We start from the raw sequence: 21,205 nt of genomic DNA on the forward strand, positions 1-21,205 counted from the left end.
TTAATAGATATCGGTCATGCTTCATGTAAGCAAGATTCATGTAATTGCCATTCCCATGTCCTTCGTGTATTGCTCAATTGGTAGCCGTGCTCTTATTAGAGATCCTGGTAAAAAAAATGATAATTTTACTTCTGTGATTTGTAACAGACTTGGAAAAAAGCAAACTGCATTAGGTGACTTTCTTTTGGAGTTAGTTATTTAAAATACTGCATCTTTTGTTCTGAAGTGTAAATGGGTTTTTGGTTGGGAAAGGAGATTTTATGCTGTCCTAGGGTAAATCGTTACTAAAGATAATATAGCCTGAACTCGCAGAAGCTGAAAGAGTTACCATCAAGTCCTCTTTTTAAAAAGATGGTAGAGAAGACACTTGAGACTTCTCTTGTCCAATTGTGTTGCTTCTTTGTCTCTGCATGAAAAGGCAATCACTTCTAACACAGCAAATTCAATAGCAATCTTGCCAGCTATACTGCCTCTCAATAACAGGCAACAATTACCAGTGGCTTTTTTTGGAAATGTATCTTTATGATTTATTTGGTGCCTGAGGAGCATTGTTCCTAATCTGTTGTTGTTCCTTATAGTCTGTCCTGCATATCTCTGCAAAAAGCCTGAGCTCAAAAATGAATTTTGCTTCTCCTTTTCCACCCAAATCACATGAGCTCTCTCTTTCCTTTCATATATATAGGTACTTACTTTCAAGTGCCTTCCTTTATCTGTGCTTTGATTTCACACTTTTGATTTTCTTCAAAGTCTTCCTTCTTAGAAGATTTGGCCTTCTGTCCTTTGCTGCTATCTTTTTAAAACTGATAAGAAGTGTGGTAGCTGTTGGGTCCAGATAATCCAGGTGCAAGCCAGCTTACATTTCAGAATGGACAAACTACATTCCCCCCCTCCCTCAAAAATGTCTGAGAAAAAAAGTTAGATATTAAATTTGAATGTACATTTATATTCATATTTAAAAGCAAAAGTGTTGTTTTAAAACCTTGACCATTCTTTAATACGTCTAAGTAGTCAAGCTTAAAGAAACCTGTTTTCTTGGTTTGTTCACTTTCAGTTTGGTTATTGGAAAGGAATTCTGACATCGCTATGGTAGGAATATAACATTTATACCAACTCAGAATATCAATACTTCTAGATACAGTTCAAGATGCTGGTGCTCACTTTTAAAGCCCCGCATGGCACAGAATCTTTGTAGGTCTCCAGTTACCATTGTATCTAATTTAATTATTAAATTAAAATTATTTTTTCCTGCTGTAATACCCTCCTTTTAGAGCATGATTTTGCTAAAGTGAGAGTAGCCTCGACCTTATTGGCATTTAGCAAATCCCTGAAAACTTGTTTCCTTCAGCAGCCTTAAGGATGCCAGAGAAATGGGAAGTCGCCAAGACTGTTACTCTTACAGGTAGTCCTCAAATACAAAGTTGGTTTTCAAATGGAAAGAAAACTGGATACATTTTTTGTCTTTAATTAAAACAGTTGATTTTGCCATTTCTGTCAGCTCCATTAAATTTTCCATCCATTCTTCCATTGTGGGAATTGACAGATCTTTCCAATTTGTGTACATATGGAATTCTCTCTGCAGTCAACATATATAATAACAAAGTCCATTTTAAAAAAGGTTTTTATCCATATATGAATATATACATATTCAAAGGCACATTGGCTCCAGCATCATCATAGCTTTGAATGGTTGCTAAAGAAATGATGGTAAGTCGATAACTACCTTTATGTAAAATGCTAATTCATTCTCCTGCAGTTTTATTTTTTATTTTATTTTAATTTAACTGTACTTGTGTCTAATTGTTTTTAACTGTTGCATGTTTTAAATGACTATCAATTGTGCCCCTCTCAGAATCACGTTTGTAAGATGAGTGGCTATATAAATCTGATAAATAAATTATTAATAATTAATTTATATCCATTATTATGAAAGCTGAAGTATATTCAGCAACAATATATACCCACCTACATGTTTTGTTTTGAGTTTCAAACAGAGCAACCTCACTTAAACCTTTCAAGTTGGCTGTGTTTCAACTTGAGACTCTTGAAATGGCTTGAATGTTCTGAATTCTGAATATGACTGGATCAAATGTTGATGCTCTGCAATCTTAGCTAGAAAAAAACCATTAGGTTTTTCATTTAGGAGTCAGTAATCAGCCCAACGTCCATGGTTAGAGCAATTAGCATGCCCATGATACCATTCAAGGCTGTTGTGTTTTGTTCTGGCTCTGATTCTTATTTATCTATTTATTCAATTTACTGTACATGGCTGCCTATTACCAAGCAACTCTGGGCAGATAGAAAAGGTTAAAAAATTACAATATGAAAAGTAGACTGTACAAAAAAATAAAATACACTACCCCAGGGACAGCATATTACTTTATATTATTTTACTACATAATTATAATGAGCTCATATACCATCCTGGTCCATTGTCTGGAGGAAGATCCAGGTTTGGGAGGTTTTTAAAAGAACAGCAGGCTTGGGACCTCCAGAGGGATACCTCCTGAGTTCCATAAGATGACACTGTTTAATATATGGGCCCAAATCAGCAACTCTGTTGAATTTTGCAGACAGGTTAAGAATAACTGGAGACCTGCAAGTATCCGGGTTCTGTGCCATGCAGGGTCTTAATAGTGAGCATCAGCATCTTGAATTGCACCCAGAAGCCCATCAGTAGCCAGGGAAATATTATTATTAGGAATATTATACTGATGTCTTAAGGTTTTAAGTACCTACTTGTACTGCTGCATTTAGGAGCAGCTGTAGTTTCTGAATGGTCTTGAATCCTAGTTCTTGTTTGAACTTTGAACACGCAAAACATCTATGACAAGGTCAAAACAGTTCAACTTGCACTGTTTTACACATTTCTGCCTCTCCTTCCCCAGGCAGATACAGTATGCAGCCTGTCCTGATCTTACATTACTCTTCACAACTTCACTGCACATTGATGACACTGTATCTAAATAGCCCCAGCAAGCATATGTCACATGGCGGCTTAGTAATATCTGAAGGATCACAAATTTTCCACTCATACAAGATACAACTATTAGTATGAAGGCTAATAGCCGTTTTGAAAGATATGTGCTAGGAAATTACTCTGTGTGAATGTTAGCCGATGGATGCAAAAATTTGGCTTTGACCGCTGCATCTGTTTGTGGAAATATTTAGAAGGAGATTGTTAATAAGGAAAAAAAAACGAGAGCCAAGAGGAAGGAAATGCAATGTGCTGCTGTTGTAATATATAAAAAGAAGAAAATAATACCAATTGCATTTGGAAGCCGTTCTCAGGGACAGAGAAGTTACATTCCAATTCAATTGTTTGTTAATGACATTTGCTGACATTCACGCCAGCCCTTGTCCTTGCGTAAAAAAAGTGTTCACTTGGTACAAAAAAGAAAATGTTTTTACTTGGAAAAGGTCGACGATCTAAAATAGAATAATACCTATGGTTGCTCCACGAAAGGCCATTCTTTTTGCATTCTGCTATATCTACATTCCCAAGAATATTTTAAACATTTTAAAGTATCCCTCAAGCTAATTTTACAGTTCTTTCTGTTCTTAGATTGTAAAAACAATTTGCTGGTTAAGGAAGGTCGGTCTGTACCAAGAGCTGAATGTGAAGAGTTGGATCACTCTGTACCTGCTGTTTACATAGAGGAAAGCTGCTTTAAACTCTGGCTTATTACTAAAGGAAGATTTTGGGTTTTTATTTTGTTTTTAAAATTTAATAAGTTATAGAAGTTACTGGTTTGGTATCCAAGCACTAGGCAAATTAATACTATATCTTTCTTTTCTTTTCTTTTCTTTTTTTCTTTTCTTTTTTCTTTTCTTTTTTTTGTAGATCACTCTGAGTTCATGCCGACACTTGACAAGAGCACTTATTTAACTGGCTAGTTGTGAAATCTAGACTTAGCAATGCTCAAGAATTATCTATCAGACTAATTTGTGAATCGATGTGCATTATCTTTTAGTTCTCAAATTGCATTCAGAAATACATATTTTTGAATAGGTTTAAAAGTCAGATTACTTGGGTTAGGACGCTGAGCTTGTCGATCAGAAGATCGGCAGTTTGGCGGGTCGAATCCCGAGTGCCGCGTAGCAGAGTGAGTGCCTGTTACTCATCCCAGCTTCTGCCAACCTAGCAGTTCAAAAGCACGTAAAAATGCAAGTAGAAAAATAGGGACCACTACGGTGGGAAGGTAACAACATTCTGTGCGCCTTTGGCATCTAGTCATGCCGGCCACATGACCACGGAGACGTCCTCGGACAAGCGCTGGCTCTTCAGCTTTGAAACGGAGATGAGCACCGGCCCCTAGAGTCGGAAATGACTAGCACACATGTGCAGGGGAACCTTTACCTTTACCTTAAGATTAAATGAATTTATGAAAGGATAGGAGTAAAAATGATATGCAGCAGAAATAGACTCATTCTATGCTTAGTGGCGGATCTTGTTCCGTGCTATTGAGTTGAGAAGGTTAAGGGAGATGTGGTCAGCATTCTGAGAAGAATGAAGGCCTTTTTACCACTTGGATGGGGAAGATTAGATTAGAAAGTACCAGGGCTGCAAGTTAGACTGGAATTCAAAAAGAATTGTGGAAAAGGAAAAGGGGAATTACTCCTACATGGTTGCCAACCACGTTGACATAGCCATGTAATTATCAAGAATTCAGTTTGATTTAGAATCTTCATATGTATCTCTAATAATCATGCATGGCTTTGCTTGCTTTATTAACATAATATTTTTTCCAACTTGTTTGAGGAATTAAATAAAAAGCAGTAGTATTGCCCTTTAATAACTATAGGTAATAAAGTAGCATATTTGTTTCTTTTTTCCTATTAGTAATTGATACATGACCATGGTACACCAATGAAAATACTTCAACATTTCTTTTGAATGTTATTTATTTAGATTGGATTAGGTTAATTTTATGTCTTCTAAAAATTAGCTGATATTCCCCCCTCCCCCGGGAATAGTATATCTATAGATTTAATATTTGTAAACCAAGAAAGGTTTCCTAGTTCATTTAACTACCACCATTTTAGATTTTGAATTTAAGGTTCAGAGTGACAAATTTGAGGAATTGGATTTCGTAAAGAAATCAGAAAGAATGAGTGCACATCAGGATAAATATAAATATCAGACATCTGTTTTTGGCCTTTTCCACGGTAATAATTTCTATTCCATGGATAATTTCTATTATCCAGCTTACTAAAACTTCAGTTTGCATATTAAGACTCCTTTGGTTCATTGGTAAGGCAAAATGGATTCACTATTTATTAAAGAGCTACAAATTGCTATGAAGATTATACATTAATTATGTGTGAACAATTAAGCTCACCCAGCTGGTGAGATTTGTTGTTCAGCCCAAGCCAGAAGTATGAATATAACCTTCAACTTTAGATAAAGTATACCTAAAGATTGTACTTTAAAAAAAATATATATGGCAAGTTTTTAAATTAACCTTATCCTGTTAAATACTGTGTATGTCAAATTATTCTGTTATATGGTCATTACCTTTCAGGTTCCTACAAATCTCTTTATTAAGAAAGATTTTACTTCTGGTTTCCAAAGTTTGAGGGCTAAATTATATTTACAATAAACAGCATGGCAGACCATGAATAGGGCTGGCTTTCTGTGTAAATTGGTTTTCAGCATGTTCATGGGATTTTTATTAGCATTGGACAAACTCTCTACTTCTAATTTTGCAATCATTTTGCAATTATATTGTCCAAATGGCTAGAAATTAATGGTAAATCACTGCCATTTTGGGGGGGATAAAAGTTATGTTTTAAAGAGAACATAACGACTAACAAAAACTAATACAAATTTAAGAGAACAAAGAAAGCAAGAGAAAAGGGAAAAAGGGCAAAAAAAGAGATAAGAAATAGAAAGAAGCTTCTGATTTCCTTTGCAGCAAATACAAATGTGATTATAAAGTTATCTCTTACTCTATGATTACAAAAAAAACCTCACTTTTTTCTATTATCCAATCTTTTTCTAATCACTAAAACCACAAGTCATAAGTGCATCTTCTTCTGTTTCATGCAAAAAGTCTATAAAGTTCCATCAGTCATGAATGTAGATTTCATGTTTTCTCTAATCAAAGAAGTTAATTTAAACATGTCTGCAGGTTTCATCATCTTCACCAACCATTCTTCCATTGTGCATAGTATCAAATTTTGTGATATTTGAGTATATAATTTATTCTTGGTGCAGTTAATAAAGTTTTATGCCTTTTTTCTTTACCTGTTCATTAGTCCCAAAATAAAAGCCTCTGATTTTATTCTAGATTAATGTATGTATCTGCATCCAAAATTTGTTGGCTTTTACATGTCCACCAAACATGATAAAATATCCTTCATGTTGTTCACGTTTCCAGCAAAAATTTGAAATACCATTATATATTCTAGACAATTTCTCTGGTGACAAGTACCAACATTACATCATTTTATAAAAAGTCTCCTTAAGGTTGAAATATAATTAAATTTTAATCCTTTCATCACTGTGCCATTTGTGATATGAAATGGGCCTATAATGTGAACTGAATCATAGTAGTTGTTCTGCTGTTCTGCTGTCACTTAACCATGACTAGTTAAGTGATGTCTTCTTGAAAGGAATAATGACCTGAATCCAAAAACTCATCATAATATATATTACAGTTATATATTATATCTAGTACACATTCCTTGAAAAAAGTCATAAAACTAATTCAAAAATGAGAGTAATGTTACTTGTGTTCATTTTTTAAAATTTATAAGTGTTTTGATCTCTGCTCTCAGTTCTCTAAATGTTGATTCAAAGCAACCAACATCTGGTATTTTTGGTATTTTTGAAAAGTATATTCCCCCCCCCCCCGGATTCAGTTTTCATGTGATTTTTCACAAATCATCATAGGGAAAAGTCAATTTCAGTTTTGCTAGACTAGTTCTTGCCTTTAGATTTAATAGCATTGATTGTCATTTAAAAATCAAATATATTAAAAAAATGCCCAATTGTCCATCCATCCATCCATCCATCTCTCCATGTATCCCTCCATCACTCTCATCTCTCGTCTGTCTGTCTATATCTATCTATCTATCTATCTATCTATCTATCTATCTATCTATCTATCTATCTATCTATCTATCTATCTATCTATCTTCTATCTATCTACCTGGAGAGTTTGAAATTTGTACTTGCTAACCAATGCCGTTAGTGGGCACTCCTAAACTTTTGAAAAATCCATCTCTTTGAAAATGCAGAATAATCACCATTTTTATTGCTTACTTTTTTTAACAATGCCAGTTTCTAGTTGAGGTGTTAGTAGTATACAATAAACCAGAGAGCTGGCCTAATGACTCAAGTGGTAAAAAATGAGAGGAGATCTTTACAAAGAAGCTGCAGTTTGGTCATTTCCGTCTTCCTTTGGCTCACATGATGTAATGTGCTTCCTGATTAATTTTCTAGCCATTGTTTGTTTTGTTACAGGCGGCCGTGATAAACGAGGAGGTCCCATCCTGACTTTTCCAGCACGCAGCAATCATGACAGAATAAGGCAGGAAGATCTTCGGAAACTTGTGACTTACTTGGCTAGTGTACCAAGGTAAAAGTTTTTTTTAAAAAAAGGCCTTGACGTGTTCTTGGAAAACCTTTGGTACATATTGGTGTGGGAAAAAGAAATTCTTCTTTTGTGCTCATTCCCTTTCCATCTTATTCAGCCAAGTCAGAATGGAATGGGGCAAAGGGACATAGCCCATGGCAGACAATGAATAGAGATAGCTTTCTGTGTAAATTGGTTTTCAGTAGAGTCCATGGAATTCTTTTATTAGTATTGGGCAGACTGTCTATTTTTCATTTTGCAGGTACGTTATGCAAATGGATGGAAATGAAAGGCAAATCACTGTGCCATTTGTGATATGAAATGGGCCTATAATGGGAACTGAATCGCAGTAGTTTTGCTGTCACTTAAACATCATCACTGGTGTCTCTTTGAAAGGATTAATGTCCTGAGAACAAAAGCTCATCATAATATATATTACAATTGTTATCATAAGGAGTTATATCTAATACGTGTTATATATAATTCACATTAATTTGGGTTTCCTGGTAAAATAATAAATCAGTAGCCCATGTGGCTATCCCCTCATCAGTACCTTCTCAACTGAAAATCAGGAACCACTTTGTCTGAACAGGGCTTTATTATGGTCTAACACTGTATTGTGCTGCCTGATTTATTTTGTGTATGAAGGATAGTGAAGGAAAGATGAGGAAATAGATTTGTGGGGGGAGGGAATTTTCCCAACGTTCGGTATAGTTTTTGAACTCTCTGTCTGTGGATAATAAAAATCTGCCTTGAATAAAAACTCTGAATTAGCTACATTTATCAATAAATGCACAATGGCATATTTGATACCAACCCAAGCATGCTTGTATGTAGAAAAAAAATAGTGGATTTTAGTTTATTTCAAGCATTACTTTGTTGTTTCTTGTAACATTTATTACCCTATAATGAAATTCTCAGAGCAGCTTTTATAAAGTATTTTTTAAAAACTATACTATTTAATAGCTCACCATTCTAAAACAATCATGATACTTAGACTTTGCAGCCAAACAATAAGGCTTTTAATTTAATACTTGAAAGAGAAACATAATAATGTAGTAATATTTATTATTTTGAAATCAAGTACTGGAAAAAAGTGGATTTCAAGAACTATCATATATTATTTATTATTTATGGACAGAACGCTCCAACTTCTATATTTCTGTGTTAGCTCTGCTTCAAAATTCATCATCTACCTGTCTTTCAGATTGCTAAGGCAATTAAATTAATTTTAAAAATTGACATACAAATTTAATTTGCTACAATTTTCAATTTGTATTTTTTGCTTTCTGTGGGAGAACAATCGATAGTGAAAAAGGAATGTGATTATCCAATTGTCTCTGAAGTGTGTGTATTTTGCACTGGGATTTACCCACTGCACATGGACTGGTAAACTGTAAAAAAAAGAAAAAATATATATTTTGTAATTGTTATTTATTTATTATAGCCCAAGGTTGGCAGCTTAAACTATTGTATAAGCAAGGTATATACATACATAGATACATACATACGTATGTATGTGTGTATGAATATATATGAATGGGGGAAAAGATAGGAGTTGAGCTCAATAATTGAAGATAATAAATTAAAAATTTTACAGTATTTAAATTACAAATACAAACCATGAGGTTTCTGATAGCAGTAGCTATGAAATTCAAAATTTACTCACTTTCCTGAAAACTTGACCAAACATACAGTATAATGGTATATGGGAAAGCGCTTGGGAGATGGAGGGAATAGAAGTTGTCAGATAAGGGGCAGTATGGCTCATGGGTGGATGATGAGTGGGGCAAGGGCTCAGAAGACACCCCTCTAATTTTGGGGGTATGAAGGTGGAGAGTTGTACTTTTAGATTTACAAGAGCTTTGTTAATGTATTTTAACAATAAAGTAGAATGAGTTTATTGGGTCATATTTCCTGCTTGGTTTACCGGATAAGGCTGATATACAAGTGGTTCTTGGATTGTAACCACTAGTTCAAAGTTATAAAAATAGCACTGAATGAGTGGTCCTTGACCCTCCAGCTGTCGCACCACCTCCACAGTCATGTGATTGTGATTGGAGTGTTTGGCAACTGACTTGCTCTTATGGCAATTGCAGTAGCCCACAGTCACATGACTGTCATTTGCAATCTTCCCTACTTGCTTTCCCCAGGCAAAGTCAATGGGAAAGCTGGCAGGGAAGGTCACAAGTTTTTTTTTAAAAATCCCATTTATATCCTGCCCTTCTCCGAAGACTCAGGGTGGCTTACAATCTAAAGCACAATGTGCTTAGCAATAGCCTTCATTCTATGTATATACCTGCTTATTAGGGCTTTCGCGCCCCCCCCAAGTTGCTTCTATAGGTTATTCTCAGGGCTTTTTTTTCTCATAGAATGCTCAGAATGGTGTTCCGGCAACTTTTTTTTTTCAAAATAAACAAAAAAAAGCTCCCTCTGAAAGCCTACTGCTAGGCAATCTTGGCCCTTTTTTATGACTCGTGGACTTCAACTCCCAGAAATCCTGAGCCAGCCATGCTGAGGGGAAAGGGAGAGGTTTCCAAGCTGAGCCATGCTGGCTCAGGAATTCTGGGAGTTGAAGTCCTTGAGTCATAAAAGAGCCTACACTAGAAGAGGACATTAAAATTATTTACAGGATTACTTCTTTAGGAACTAAACTTTTAGAATGTAAAACAGCTAATTCAAAAAAGCCAACAGGAAAGAACCTCACATTTTTCATCTGCTTCTGTCTTTCGGAAGGTAAAATTAGATAACAAAATAATCTATTTCCTATGTTAATATCTCTGCCACAGTATAACAAAGTTTTGGATGATGGAATTATTTTTATCTAAGGATAACTAATGATAACAGCTCTTAAATCTGTTATTTTGTTTTATTTTTGCACAAAAAATTGTATAATTTGCATTTGCATTCATTTACAAATAGAATATGTTGTTAAAATGTATTGGTGTTGAAATAATTAGTGCACACATACTGTATACCTAAAACCAGTTTATTGCATTTGGCAATTGTACTAAAAAAAATCTCATTGTCAACCAATATAATTCATTTAATTTGAAATCAAGTGAAAAATTGATTTAAATTATTTTATTAAAACAAATTAATGGCAATTCTTTTATAAGAAGTTGCCTCAAACAAAATGAGTTTGACATGCCTGCTCTAGATAGTTGAATGCTCCAAAATAAATTCTAGACCAGGCCTGTACATGCAGCCTACCAAGCACCCTTGGACAGAGCAGACTTTTTTTTAAAAAAAAGTAATAAAATCACCACCACTGCCCTGAAAGTCACGTTGCCTAGTGCCTCCATGGCTTACCATGACCACAAACTCCAACACTGTAGATGCTCCTCTAGTCACCAAATCATTGATTAGCCCACCAGCATTCCTTTGCAGACCACAAAGATTTTTAATTTATCAGTGTGGGCCTTTCCCTTCTACAAGTTGCACAGATCTCTTCTAGATTTTCCTCTTGTCTTTCCGAGTTAACTCCTTGGTCTGTCATTGAGCAAGAATTGACTTTGTAGGGAAGCATATTATCATTTGATGTATATTTAACATATGTTCTACCTTTATTTACCAATTACATAATATTTGTAGCAAATCCACATGGCAAGGTTTGGGGCAACTTACAATCTCTTTAAAATCATAAGATTAAAACATAAAAGCAGGGCTTTTTTCTGCATCGCCTGGCCCTCACCGCCTCTGCCACCTGCACCGTGCAGCGCCACCGTATAGAGCAGGCCCTGCTGCTCCCACAGCACCAACTGTGCTGGCTCCGGCCCCAGGGGGCATCCCGCCACCAACACCCCTCGCACCCATGACCGCAGCAGCGCCGCCCCCCCACCCCTGCTTCCTGTGCCCGCCAAGATGAGAGTTCCGGCACCTTTTTTTTTTTTAGAAAAAAAATTACTGGTTATTCCCAATACTTTTTCTCCCTAGGTAGGAGTTCCACTATGGAGTATAGGATCCTTGCCACCTGCTGTGCTTCATAGCATGCATCTGCCCACAGAATCCCTCATCTGCCCTAAGTGCCCAACTTGATGATGATGTTATCTGTTCAGTCATGTGTGACTCTTGGTGTTTCCATGGGCCACGTCTCTCCACATCTTCTGATCTTCTTTGAGTTGTCCTATGCTCTGGCTGGTGTCAGCTTTGATGGCATCCAGCCACTGTGTACTTTGGTGGGCTGATTTCCTTTTGCTGCTAACTCTACTCAACATAATTGCTTTCTCCAGTGAATTCCTCTGCATGACGTGGCCAAAGTACGTGAGACACAATTTTGTGATTTTGCCTTCTAGTGACATGTCTGATGTTAATGCGCTCTAGTACTTCCTTGTTAGTCACCTGTGCTGTTCAAAGAATACACAGAAGCCTTCACCACCACCACAGCTCAAACAAGTTGATTTTCTTCCTGTCTTGTTTGTTTGAGGTCCAACTTTCACAACCATAGGTAGCTACAGTGAATACAGTAGAGCAAACTAATCTATATTTGGATGTCAGGCCCAACTTAGGTAGATATATTTGGTACTCAACTGGACAGGCAAACTCATCCCAACCATTTTCTCATGCAAGCAGGCAGATGATATTACACAGAGAGTCTCCCCCAGCAGATAGGACTAGAATAGAATAGAATAGAATAGAATAGAATAGAATAGAATAGAATAGAATAGAATAGAATAGAATAGAATAGAATAGAATAGAATAGAATAGAATAGAATAGAATAATAGAATAGAATAGAATAGAATAGAATAGAATAGAATAGAATAGAATAGAATAGAATAGAATAGAATAGAATAGAATAGAATAGAATAGAGCTGGAAGGGATCTTGGAGGTCTTCTAGTCTAGCCCCCTGCTCAAACAGGAGAGCCTATACCATCTCAGACAAGTGACTGTCTAATCTCTTCTTAAAAACCTCCAGTGATGGAGTGCCCACGATTTCTGAAGGCAAGCTGTTCCACTGGTTAATTGTCCTCACTGTCAGGAAGTTTCTCCTTAATTCCAGGTTGCTTCTCTCCTTGATTAGTTTCCTTCCATTGTTTCTTGTCCCGCTCTCTGGGGCTTTAGAGAATAGTCTGACCCCCTCTTCTTTGTGGCAGCCTCTCAAATACTGGAATACTGCTATCATCTCACCCCTATTTCTTCTTTTCTTTAGTTTAGCTGTACCCAAGTCCTGCAGCTGGAAGCTCAGGCAGATTGAAAAGTGTTATAATTGGTGTACAGTCCTTCTTCTTTTTTGCCAGTCCTGGAAAAAAATATATATCTATCCCAATTTTATCTGGGGAAAATCAAAAGGGGCACTTTAGTTCTGAGCAGTTAGAATTCCAGCAATACTGAGAGAAACGCAAAAGCAGAAGGCAGAAATTCAGCAATGCAAATTTGCTTTGAAAGATAACAGCAAAATGCAACTGTCAGTCTCTGCTTAAGACTGCCCTGAGGGCTGCCAGGAAAATGATTTTAGCAAAAGGAGTCAGCAGGCAAAGTTCAATAATACGTGTGGGACCCTTACAAATCCTTCTACAAAAACATGCCTTTGAAGTTTGGCCTGCAGAGCTGACAGCTAGCCAGGGAAATCCAAGTTGGACTAAACTCAATTCAACCTCTGTGGAGGTTCTACCTATTCTCTCCAGTTCTCTCTGCTCTTGCTTCTCTAAATGTTCATGCTTTGTTTCATAATTGGTCTGGAAGACAGAAATATTAATAATGTTCTGTTTCTGTTTAATATTTATAGATAGAGGTGAATCCCTTCCGACTTCCACAATGGGAAAACCTCTTTTGTGTCTGTGCTTCTATTATAAACCTCAACCATTGAAAAGTTTCCAAAATAAAAAAAGTAACTTTGTTGTCCTAGTTTCTGTTGGAATAGAAAAAAGTTCCTATCTATTCAGTGGAAAGGGGTTGAAATTGAATACCAATGAAGGCTTAAGTGGACACAGGGAACAGATTTTTGGACACTGAGATGTATATCACCTAGTTTATATATACATATATATGGCAGCTGTTCTTCAGATTGAGTTTCCTTAAGGTTTTGTTTTTGCCTTGTACTTTCATTTGACTTTTAACAACACCCAGCTTGGCCTCTCAGCATCCTTTATTCCTCCTGATGATACTCAGTGTTGGATAATTAATGGGCTTTAGACTGGGAGGGTAGCAGATCAAACTTTCACAAATAAATATCAAATATCCACGGAATCTCGTGCTTGATAAGGTAGCCGTAAAACTGCCCCTTTAGATGTAACTGTAGCTCGCAAGGATTGCACGATTAGAAATTTAAGACCTAGGGGTTTTTTTAACATAGGTGATGATCACAAATATTTATCCAAGTCTAACCATTTAATATGTTACTTGATTTTCTCTTAAGTAAATGACTTGATTTTCTCTTATATATGCTTTGAAAAATGGCATATATAAATATATATAAAAATTATTTATTTATTTATTTATTAAATTTTTATACCGCCCTTCTCCCGAAGGACTCAGGGCGGTGTACAGGGCAATAAATATTAGAAACGAAATACAAAAGTTAAAAAACAATTAAATATTATGCCCGATATATACAATAATTAAGAAACCAAGTTAAAACCCCAACCCCTAACCCATCAAACCAGGCCGGATTGCTCAAATAAATAAGTTTTTAGATCACGCCGGAAGGAGCGAAGGTCGGGGGCCATCCGGAGCTCGACCGGCAAGCGGTTCCACAGGTCTGGCGTGCCCACAGAGAACGCCCTCCCCCTAGGGGCCACCAATCGACATTCTTTGATCGGAGGCATAGTGTGTGTCTGCCTACCTACCTATTTATCTACCTATCAGATTAGAAAAATGCGAGGCATTTGTTATTAACAAACATCTTATATCCTGTTAGTTATATTAGGAGTAGATTTCTTTCTTTCCTGGCCAGTTACCTTTTCCCCATTTCCACCCATCCAGATTTTTCCAGATTGCTTTTTTGTTGTTGTTTTTTTTCCTTCCTATTGCAGCATCCTACTTTTACCCCATTTCCCCCCTTTTTTCTTCTTCTTCATTTTTGCTATTCCTAGTGGAAGAAAGGAGCGGAAAGTGTGCATTTGAGCATTTCACTATACCGTACAAGTAAAAGAAAAGTAGGTATGTGTAATTAAAACAGTTGATATTTTAAAAATGGGGGATATTTTATTTTGAAATATTTTCAAATCCTTCTCTTTTTTTAATCCTACACTAACCTTTTTACAGGGTAGTCTTTGCTAGTATATATACAAACACAAATGTATTTACACACAAAGATGACACATGCGCACATTCACCTGGAAAAAGAAACTTCGACATTGATTTTAGCTGACATTGGCCAGCCTAAGTTGACCCCATGGAGAAGCTGGAATTTGCTCCAGATGTTTTTTATGTTTATACATTGGATTTAATGGAATTCAATTAAATCTGGAGTCGTCTTCTTTTCAGGTAAAAACCAAACCATATTTGAGTTAAAAAACAAACAATAAAATCCAGTTTGGCAGGATCATTGATAGAATCTTTATACACATTACAGTGCATTGTTGAATATTTAGTTGTATCCAATGGTGTTGATAGCAGTAGGAATTTCTATCTTGAGATAGCTAATGGAAGACAGAAAGGAAAATTAACTTACCTCAGTGTTTCTATGTCTGCACGCACAGAAAAAGACATAAACACATATACAAACACACCTTGCTCTGTCTACTCAGAGCAACTTTAGTTTTCTAAACTGAAAATGTTTGCTATATTTCTTGAAGTCTTTGATGTAATTATATATTTAATCAGAACTAAATCTAATAGTTTATTATGGCTTATTCTGATGTAAGTAGGCATTTGATTTCTAAGATCCAAGCTTGCATTGTCTTCATAACTGTTATCATCACTGGAAAGGAACTAAGACAAAGATTTAAGAAGGTATAGCTGATGTCTAAATTATTTTTGGTTTTTTTTTTACAATGAAAAGCTGAATTAAAATATTATTTCCAATTTATTGGTTGATTAAATAGCCTAATTCCTCTCTTCTTTTTATATGGCAGACTTCAGAGTGGAATTTACTGCTTAATTTGGGACATCCTGTTTATTTATTAATTTATTAAACTTTTTGGGCTTGTATAAGAAATGTTAATTTGGTTTATGAGGTTTAATTATATATTTAGATAAATATATATCATTAATCTCTTTGCAATTTAATTACAAAAAATTTTTGTATGGAAAGCATTTCATTCTTGTTTTGGGTTGGTTTGATTTATGTTTTTTAATAAACAAGCTAGTTCCAATACATTAATTTTTATGAGAATTCTGCTCCATGCAGTACTTGAAAATATCCTCTCTAATAATTGAGATGTTTTAGCATCATTGAATTTATTGGCATTTGCAAAGTGATTTATCGATTGTCTTAAATGAAGCAACTTATATAAAGAAAAACTATTGTACAGTTAGGATGGAATTTGAAATGCTCTATAGTTGACCAACTAAAGTTGTGGTTTGATTTAATAGGAGAAGTGTCAGAACATGATATAATGGAATTCCCAACCATTTTGACCAATGGGAACATTTGGAATTTTGAGGACATCAGATAATGTTAAAGATGCCCTGCATAAAATCTTGCCCTTTCATAAATTGATGGCTGTGGTTATATGGCCAGTCAAAATACAACATTGAGTATGAATGAAAGAATTGCAAGGCCTATATCTAATTGGAAATTCCAGTGATAATATAACCAATAATTTATATCTAATATTTAAGAAGATTCTTACTGGTTAGAATCATTGATCCATCTCTTCCAGTAAACTATGACTATAAATAGTATACTGATGTAGTCCTCAACTTATGACTATTTATTCAATGGCAGTTCAAAGTTATGATGGCCTTGGAAAAAATTATTTATGGCCTGTACTCACATTTGTAACCATCATACCACTCCCATGGCCATGTGATCACAATTTGGGTGCTTTTCAACAGACTTAAGGGATGCGGTGGCTCAGTGGGTTAGGACACTAAGCTTGTCAATCAGAAGGTCAGCAGTTTGGCGGGTTGAATCTCGAGTGCCACATAACAGAGTGAGCGCCTGTTACTCATCCCAGCTTCTGCCAACCTAGCAGTTCGAAAGCACGTAAAAATGCAAGTAGAAAAATAGGGAACACTCCGGTGGGAAGGTAACAGCATTCTGTGCGCCTTTGGCATCTAGTCAAGCCGGCCACATGACCACAGAGACGTCCTTGGACAAGCACTGGCTCTTCGGCTTTGAAACGGAGATGAGCACCGGCCCCTAGAGTCGGAAACGACTAGCAAGCATGTGCGGGGGAACCTTTACCTTTACAACAGACTTATGACTGGTTGCAGTGTCCATTTAATCACGTTTTGCTACCTTTTTTGCTGATTTCTGGCAAAAAAATTGTCTGTTGGGAAAGCTGGATTGGCTTTGAAATTCACTTAACTATCATTGAAAAAATTATCATAAAATTGGGTCTGATTTGATGATTGCAAGTACAATGGAAATTCAGGTGCTAACTGTGATCATATGTTGAGGACTTACCCATATTTTTGTTACAGAGATTATTGCATATGTTGATACATAATATGCAATAATATGGATCATATTCTAAATAAATGAGCATTCCAATAATTATCAGTGATATCAAATGAGGTTTTTCCAACTCTACTACCTGTCCTCCTTTAGCTAAAGTGGAGCATTCAGGTTATGATCATGAATGTATAATATATGCTCTACTGCTAGGTTGAGACTCTAGGAAGAGTGCAGAGGAGAGCAACAAAGATGAGTAGGGGACTGGAGGCTAAAAATATGAAAAATGGTTGCAGGAATTGTGTATGTCTAGTTTAATGGAAAGAAGGAATAGGGGTGACATGATAGCAGTCTTCCAATATCTAAGTGTCTGCCACAAAGAAGGGAGTCAACCTGTTCTTTAAAGCAGGGGTCTTCAAACCTGGTCCTTTTATGACTTGTGGACTTCAACTCCCAGAATTGCTCAGCCATTCTGGGAGTTGAAGTCCACAAGTCATAAAAGGGCCAAGTTTGAAGACACCTGCTCCAAAGCAATGGATGCAATGGAAGCAATGGATGGAAACTAATCAAGGAGAGAAGCAACCTAGAACTAAGGATAAATTTCCTGACAGTGAAACAGTTAATCAGTGGAATGGCTTGCCTCTAAAAGTTGTGGGTGCTCCAACACTGGAGGTTTTAAAGAAAAGATTGGAGAACCATTTATATGAAATGGTATAGGATCTCCTGCTTAAGCAGTGGGTTGGACTAGAAGACCTCCAAGTTCCCTTCCAACTCTGTTATTCCGTTAAGATTACAGACTATCCCAATTAAAGAAGTATTGTTCATGAGTGATAAATTTATAATCTGATAAAATATATTGTGATACATAAACACTTATGTGACAATGAATTTGTTACTTTTTAAAGTTAGCACATTTCATTTTTGCCAAAGTATCTTTAGTATAACCGTTTTTCATGCACTTTTGGTTTATATGGTTAGCAGACAATTTATTACTCAGTTACACTCAGTTATATACTATATACTTTGCAGCATATAGTGAGAATCATTTAATTATTTTTAGGTTGAAAGTGAAGGACTTAGATGCCTCACATTTATCAGTCAAAATTTACTAGTTGATTACTTTTTATATTTAGATGTTAGAAACTCTAATACTGAAGCATAATCATTGTGCCTTGGACATGCATTGCATATTATACATTTTATTTAATAAAGTTTCCCTTTATATTGCCTCATAGCTTAATGTTACTTTACTATTCAAAAGGAAGCCTGATGCATGAACTAATACATATTTTTAAGCTGGTTTTAAATGTTCTTCATTATAATAGCCAGTCTAACCTACTCACAGGTATGTTGAAAAGATAAAATATTGGGGGAATACAATCTGTGCCACTGTTCCTGATTGATATAAATACAAGAAAGAAGGGAAGGGAAGGGAAGGGAAGGGAAGGGAAGGGAAGGGAAGGGAAAGGAAGGGAAGGAGGGAAGGAAGGGGGGAGGGAAGGAAAGAAGGAAAGAAGAGTAATATATTTTGAAGAGCCAAACTTATATTCAGTCATTCAGCTTTCTGTTGTTGTGGGCAAAGTTTAAGGTAAACTATTTAGACTACAATATTTAGACTAAAACTAGAACATGATTCTTAGACAACTTTTCTGGTTATGCCAGTGTGACATACATGTCTCAAGTTTATGGAATAACTGGACTGTGCATGATCTCTGGTGAGCCTGTGAACCGAGCAGCAGCCATTTTCTTTTTCAGTGCCTTTGTAGGACTCTGTCTTTAGTTGGAAGTGACAGGGATAGTTAATTCTTACTCTGGTAAACTATTTAGATGGCAAGGTTTATGGAGGGGAGGAAGTTACTTTAGACCTTAATAAGTGCAAGAAACTCTCTTAACATTAATGTTTATATGACAACAAAACCTGGTTCAATCTAATTGATTTTCCACTAACCTATTGGCTCCCTCAGTAGTTTTCCCTTTCTCTGTGTATAATGGAAACACATCAGTGGTGGGATTCAGCCGGGTCACACCAGTTTTGCAGAACCCGTAGCTAATTTTTTGTTGCCCAGAACGGACTTCCGGAAGCGGCATCCACAGAGAGAACTGGTTGTTCACATATTTGAATTCCATCATTGAAACACATGATACAAAAACTTCCATATTTGTCTTCTTTTATTTGTCCTCAGTAGAGAAAACGCCCACAGATATTTTACTGATGCTAAGGGATATCCAAGATTGTGAAAATAATAACAGAAGATAGTAAAAATGAACTGAAGAATTGTGGCTTACTTTTCGGAGACAGTGTAACTGCATCAAAGCCCATTTAAAAAAAAAAGAATCAAGGGACTTATTTAAGGAACAGATTGTTGATTTGGCAAAATATTGTAATCTAAAGTGCTGCCCTGGCTTAATTTCAAGCAACTTCTTGGTGATCATAAAGTATAATACATGTAATATATTTTTGTAAAAAAAAGGTGCAAATTTTGTTGATTTGATACACATTAAAGGCTGCATATAAAAATGTTTTCAAAGTATCGAAAAAAAATGTTATTAAACTGATAGCTGTATATCTGGTGTCCTATATCAGTTCATGATTTGGCAATGCACATGTATAAAAAATTAAGTAAATTAAAACTATTGTAGTAAATGTATTTTTTTTATTTGAAATGATGTAATCTGATTTGCTTCCACATGTGAAAATAATTAAATGTCTTGATAGTTGGTAGTTACACTATTTAGTACAATATTTAGTTAATTGTTACTATGAGTTTTTGGCTAAAACTATTACTGGAAGCGAAATAAATTCTAAACAATGGTCTCTCTCTGAAATAATTTCCTGACTATACTAAAATGTTGAATTTATCATAAATGAAGCAGACGTTGAAAGGCAAGTGAAAAGCAGTGCTGTTCATTTCTATAACTGCTTCTTGTGTTAGGCAAGTCTTGTGTCCTTTCAAATCAAATACAATGTCTCAGCAGTCTTTTGGCTTTCAAACCTCTGTTTTGCAGACAGACTTACCAAGAAAACCAAAGACTAGGAGATATATTAATTTTGAGTTAAATTGCCATTGGGGCATGTGCTTGGTTAGTAGATTACACAGGACTGGATTATGTGGCAAGACCCTAATATAAACAATATCATTGAATATTCTGATTCTTCCCTTCTAAAACTAACTTTGTCATAATTATGCTGGAGTGGCTGTATGTATTTTTTAGTCAGATTGAGTGAATAAGCCACAAAAAGGGTTATGGTTTAGTTTAAGTTAATGTGAAGTGGTAGGGCAAAAGAATGGACAGATTCTGAGGTGTTCAAATAATTGGTGAATAGCCAGGAAAAGATCTGGTTTAGGATTGGGAGGGATAGCTATGTGACAACATCATCTCAGGAAATGGCTGCAATGAACATGGCAAATTCCATAATAGAGAGAGGAATTGAATGGAATTAAATTAGAAGTGTTAGCATAATAATGACTTTTGTGATTCAATGTATGATTGAAGTATTGTGTGCTATTCTATTTGGCCCCTGTGGAAAATAATACTATAGAAAACATTCTTAATAGAAAAGCCAAAATGTTTCTCCCACTGACAGGACAAGACCAGGCAGGATGGGATGGGACAGGGGAAGTGGGGGGGAGGGAGGGAGGGAGGGAGGGAGGAAGGAAGGAAAGTATTCAGTTCAGGGCTTAAGAATTAATGAAAGATGTTAATATTTTGGACACTTGCATAATGGATTATAAAAGTACATTATTTATATAATTCCCCCCAAAACCTAGGAGCCTGTTTTGTTTATACAGCAGTGGTATAATGCAAAATCTACACAATGATTTATATCTGGAAAGGTTATAATGTTCGGGTATATTATAATAAAACATCCCTTTCTCAGGAAAAAAAATGTAAAATGGAAATTCCTTGAGATTGCAGAATGTGTTTTCAATATATTTTTAAAAATTGCTCTTCTCTCCAGAATCTGCCAAATTGAAATCATTGTGAAGTTTTTGAAAGAAAGCCAAGAAGACAATCCTGGTGGTAATTGTCCAGGAATGTCAAAATTATGTATTATGCCCATAAATATACCAAAATCTCCAGGGCAAAACATAATTCAGTAAATGTTAAATTTATGCTGC

The 21,205-nt window shown here is 35.7% G+C and overlaps 1 protein-coding gene across 4 annotated transcripts in view; it reads left to right on the forward strand.

The window, feature by feature from the left end:
• The window catches only part of KALRN (kalirin RhoGEF kinase), a gene marked incomplete at its 5' end in the record, with an annotated part of 564,822 nt that overhangs the window by 263,903 nt on the left and 279,714 nt on the right, over positions 1-21,205 (forward strand). For all 4 annotated transcript variants that reach the window (XM_081316371.1, XM_081316370.1, XM_081316372.1 and 1 more), the window contains one exon: positions 7,469-7,583. In XM_081316371.1, coding sequence (XP_081172497.1) covers positions 7,469-7,583 — 115 coding nt within the window. The remainder of the gene's footprint in view (positions 1-7,468; positions 7,584-21,205) is intronic.

The sequence above is a fragment of the Vipera berus genome (genome assembly GCF_964194415.1).
Source record: "Vipera berus genome assembly, chromosome: 1".
Taxonomy (NCBI): Eukaryota; Metazoa; Chordata; class Lepidosauria; order Squamata; family Viperidae; genus Vipera; species Vipera berus.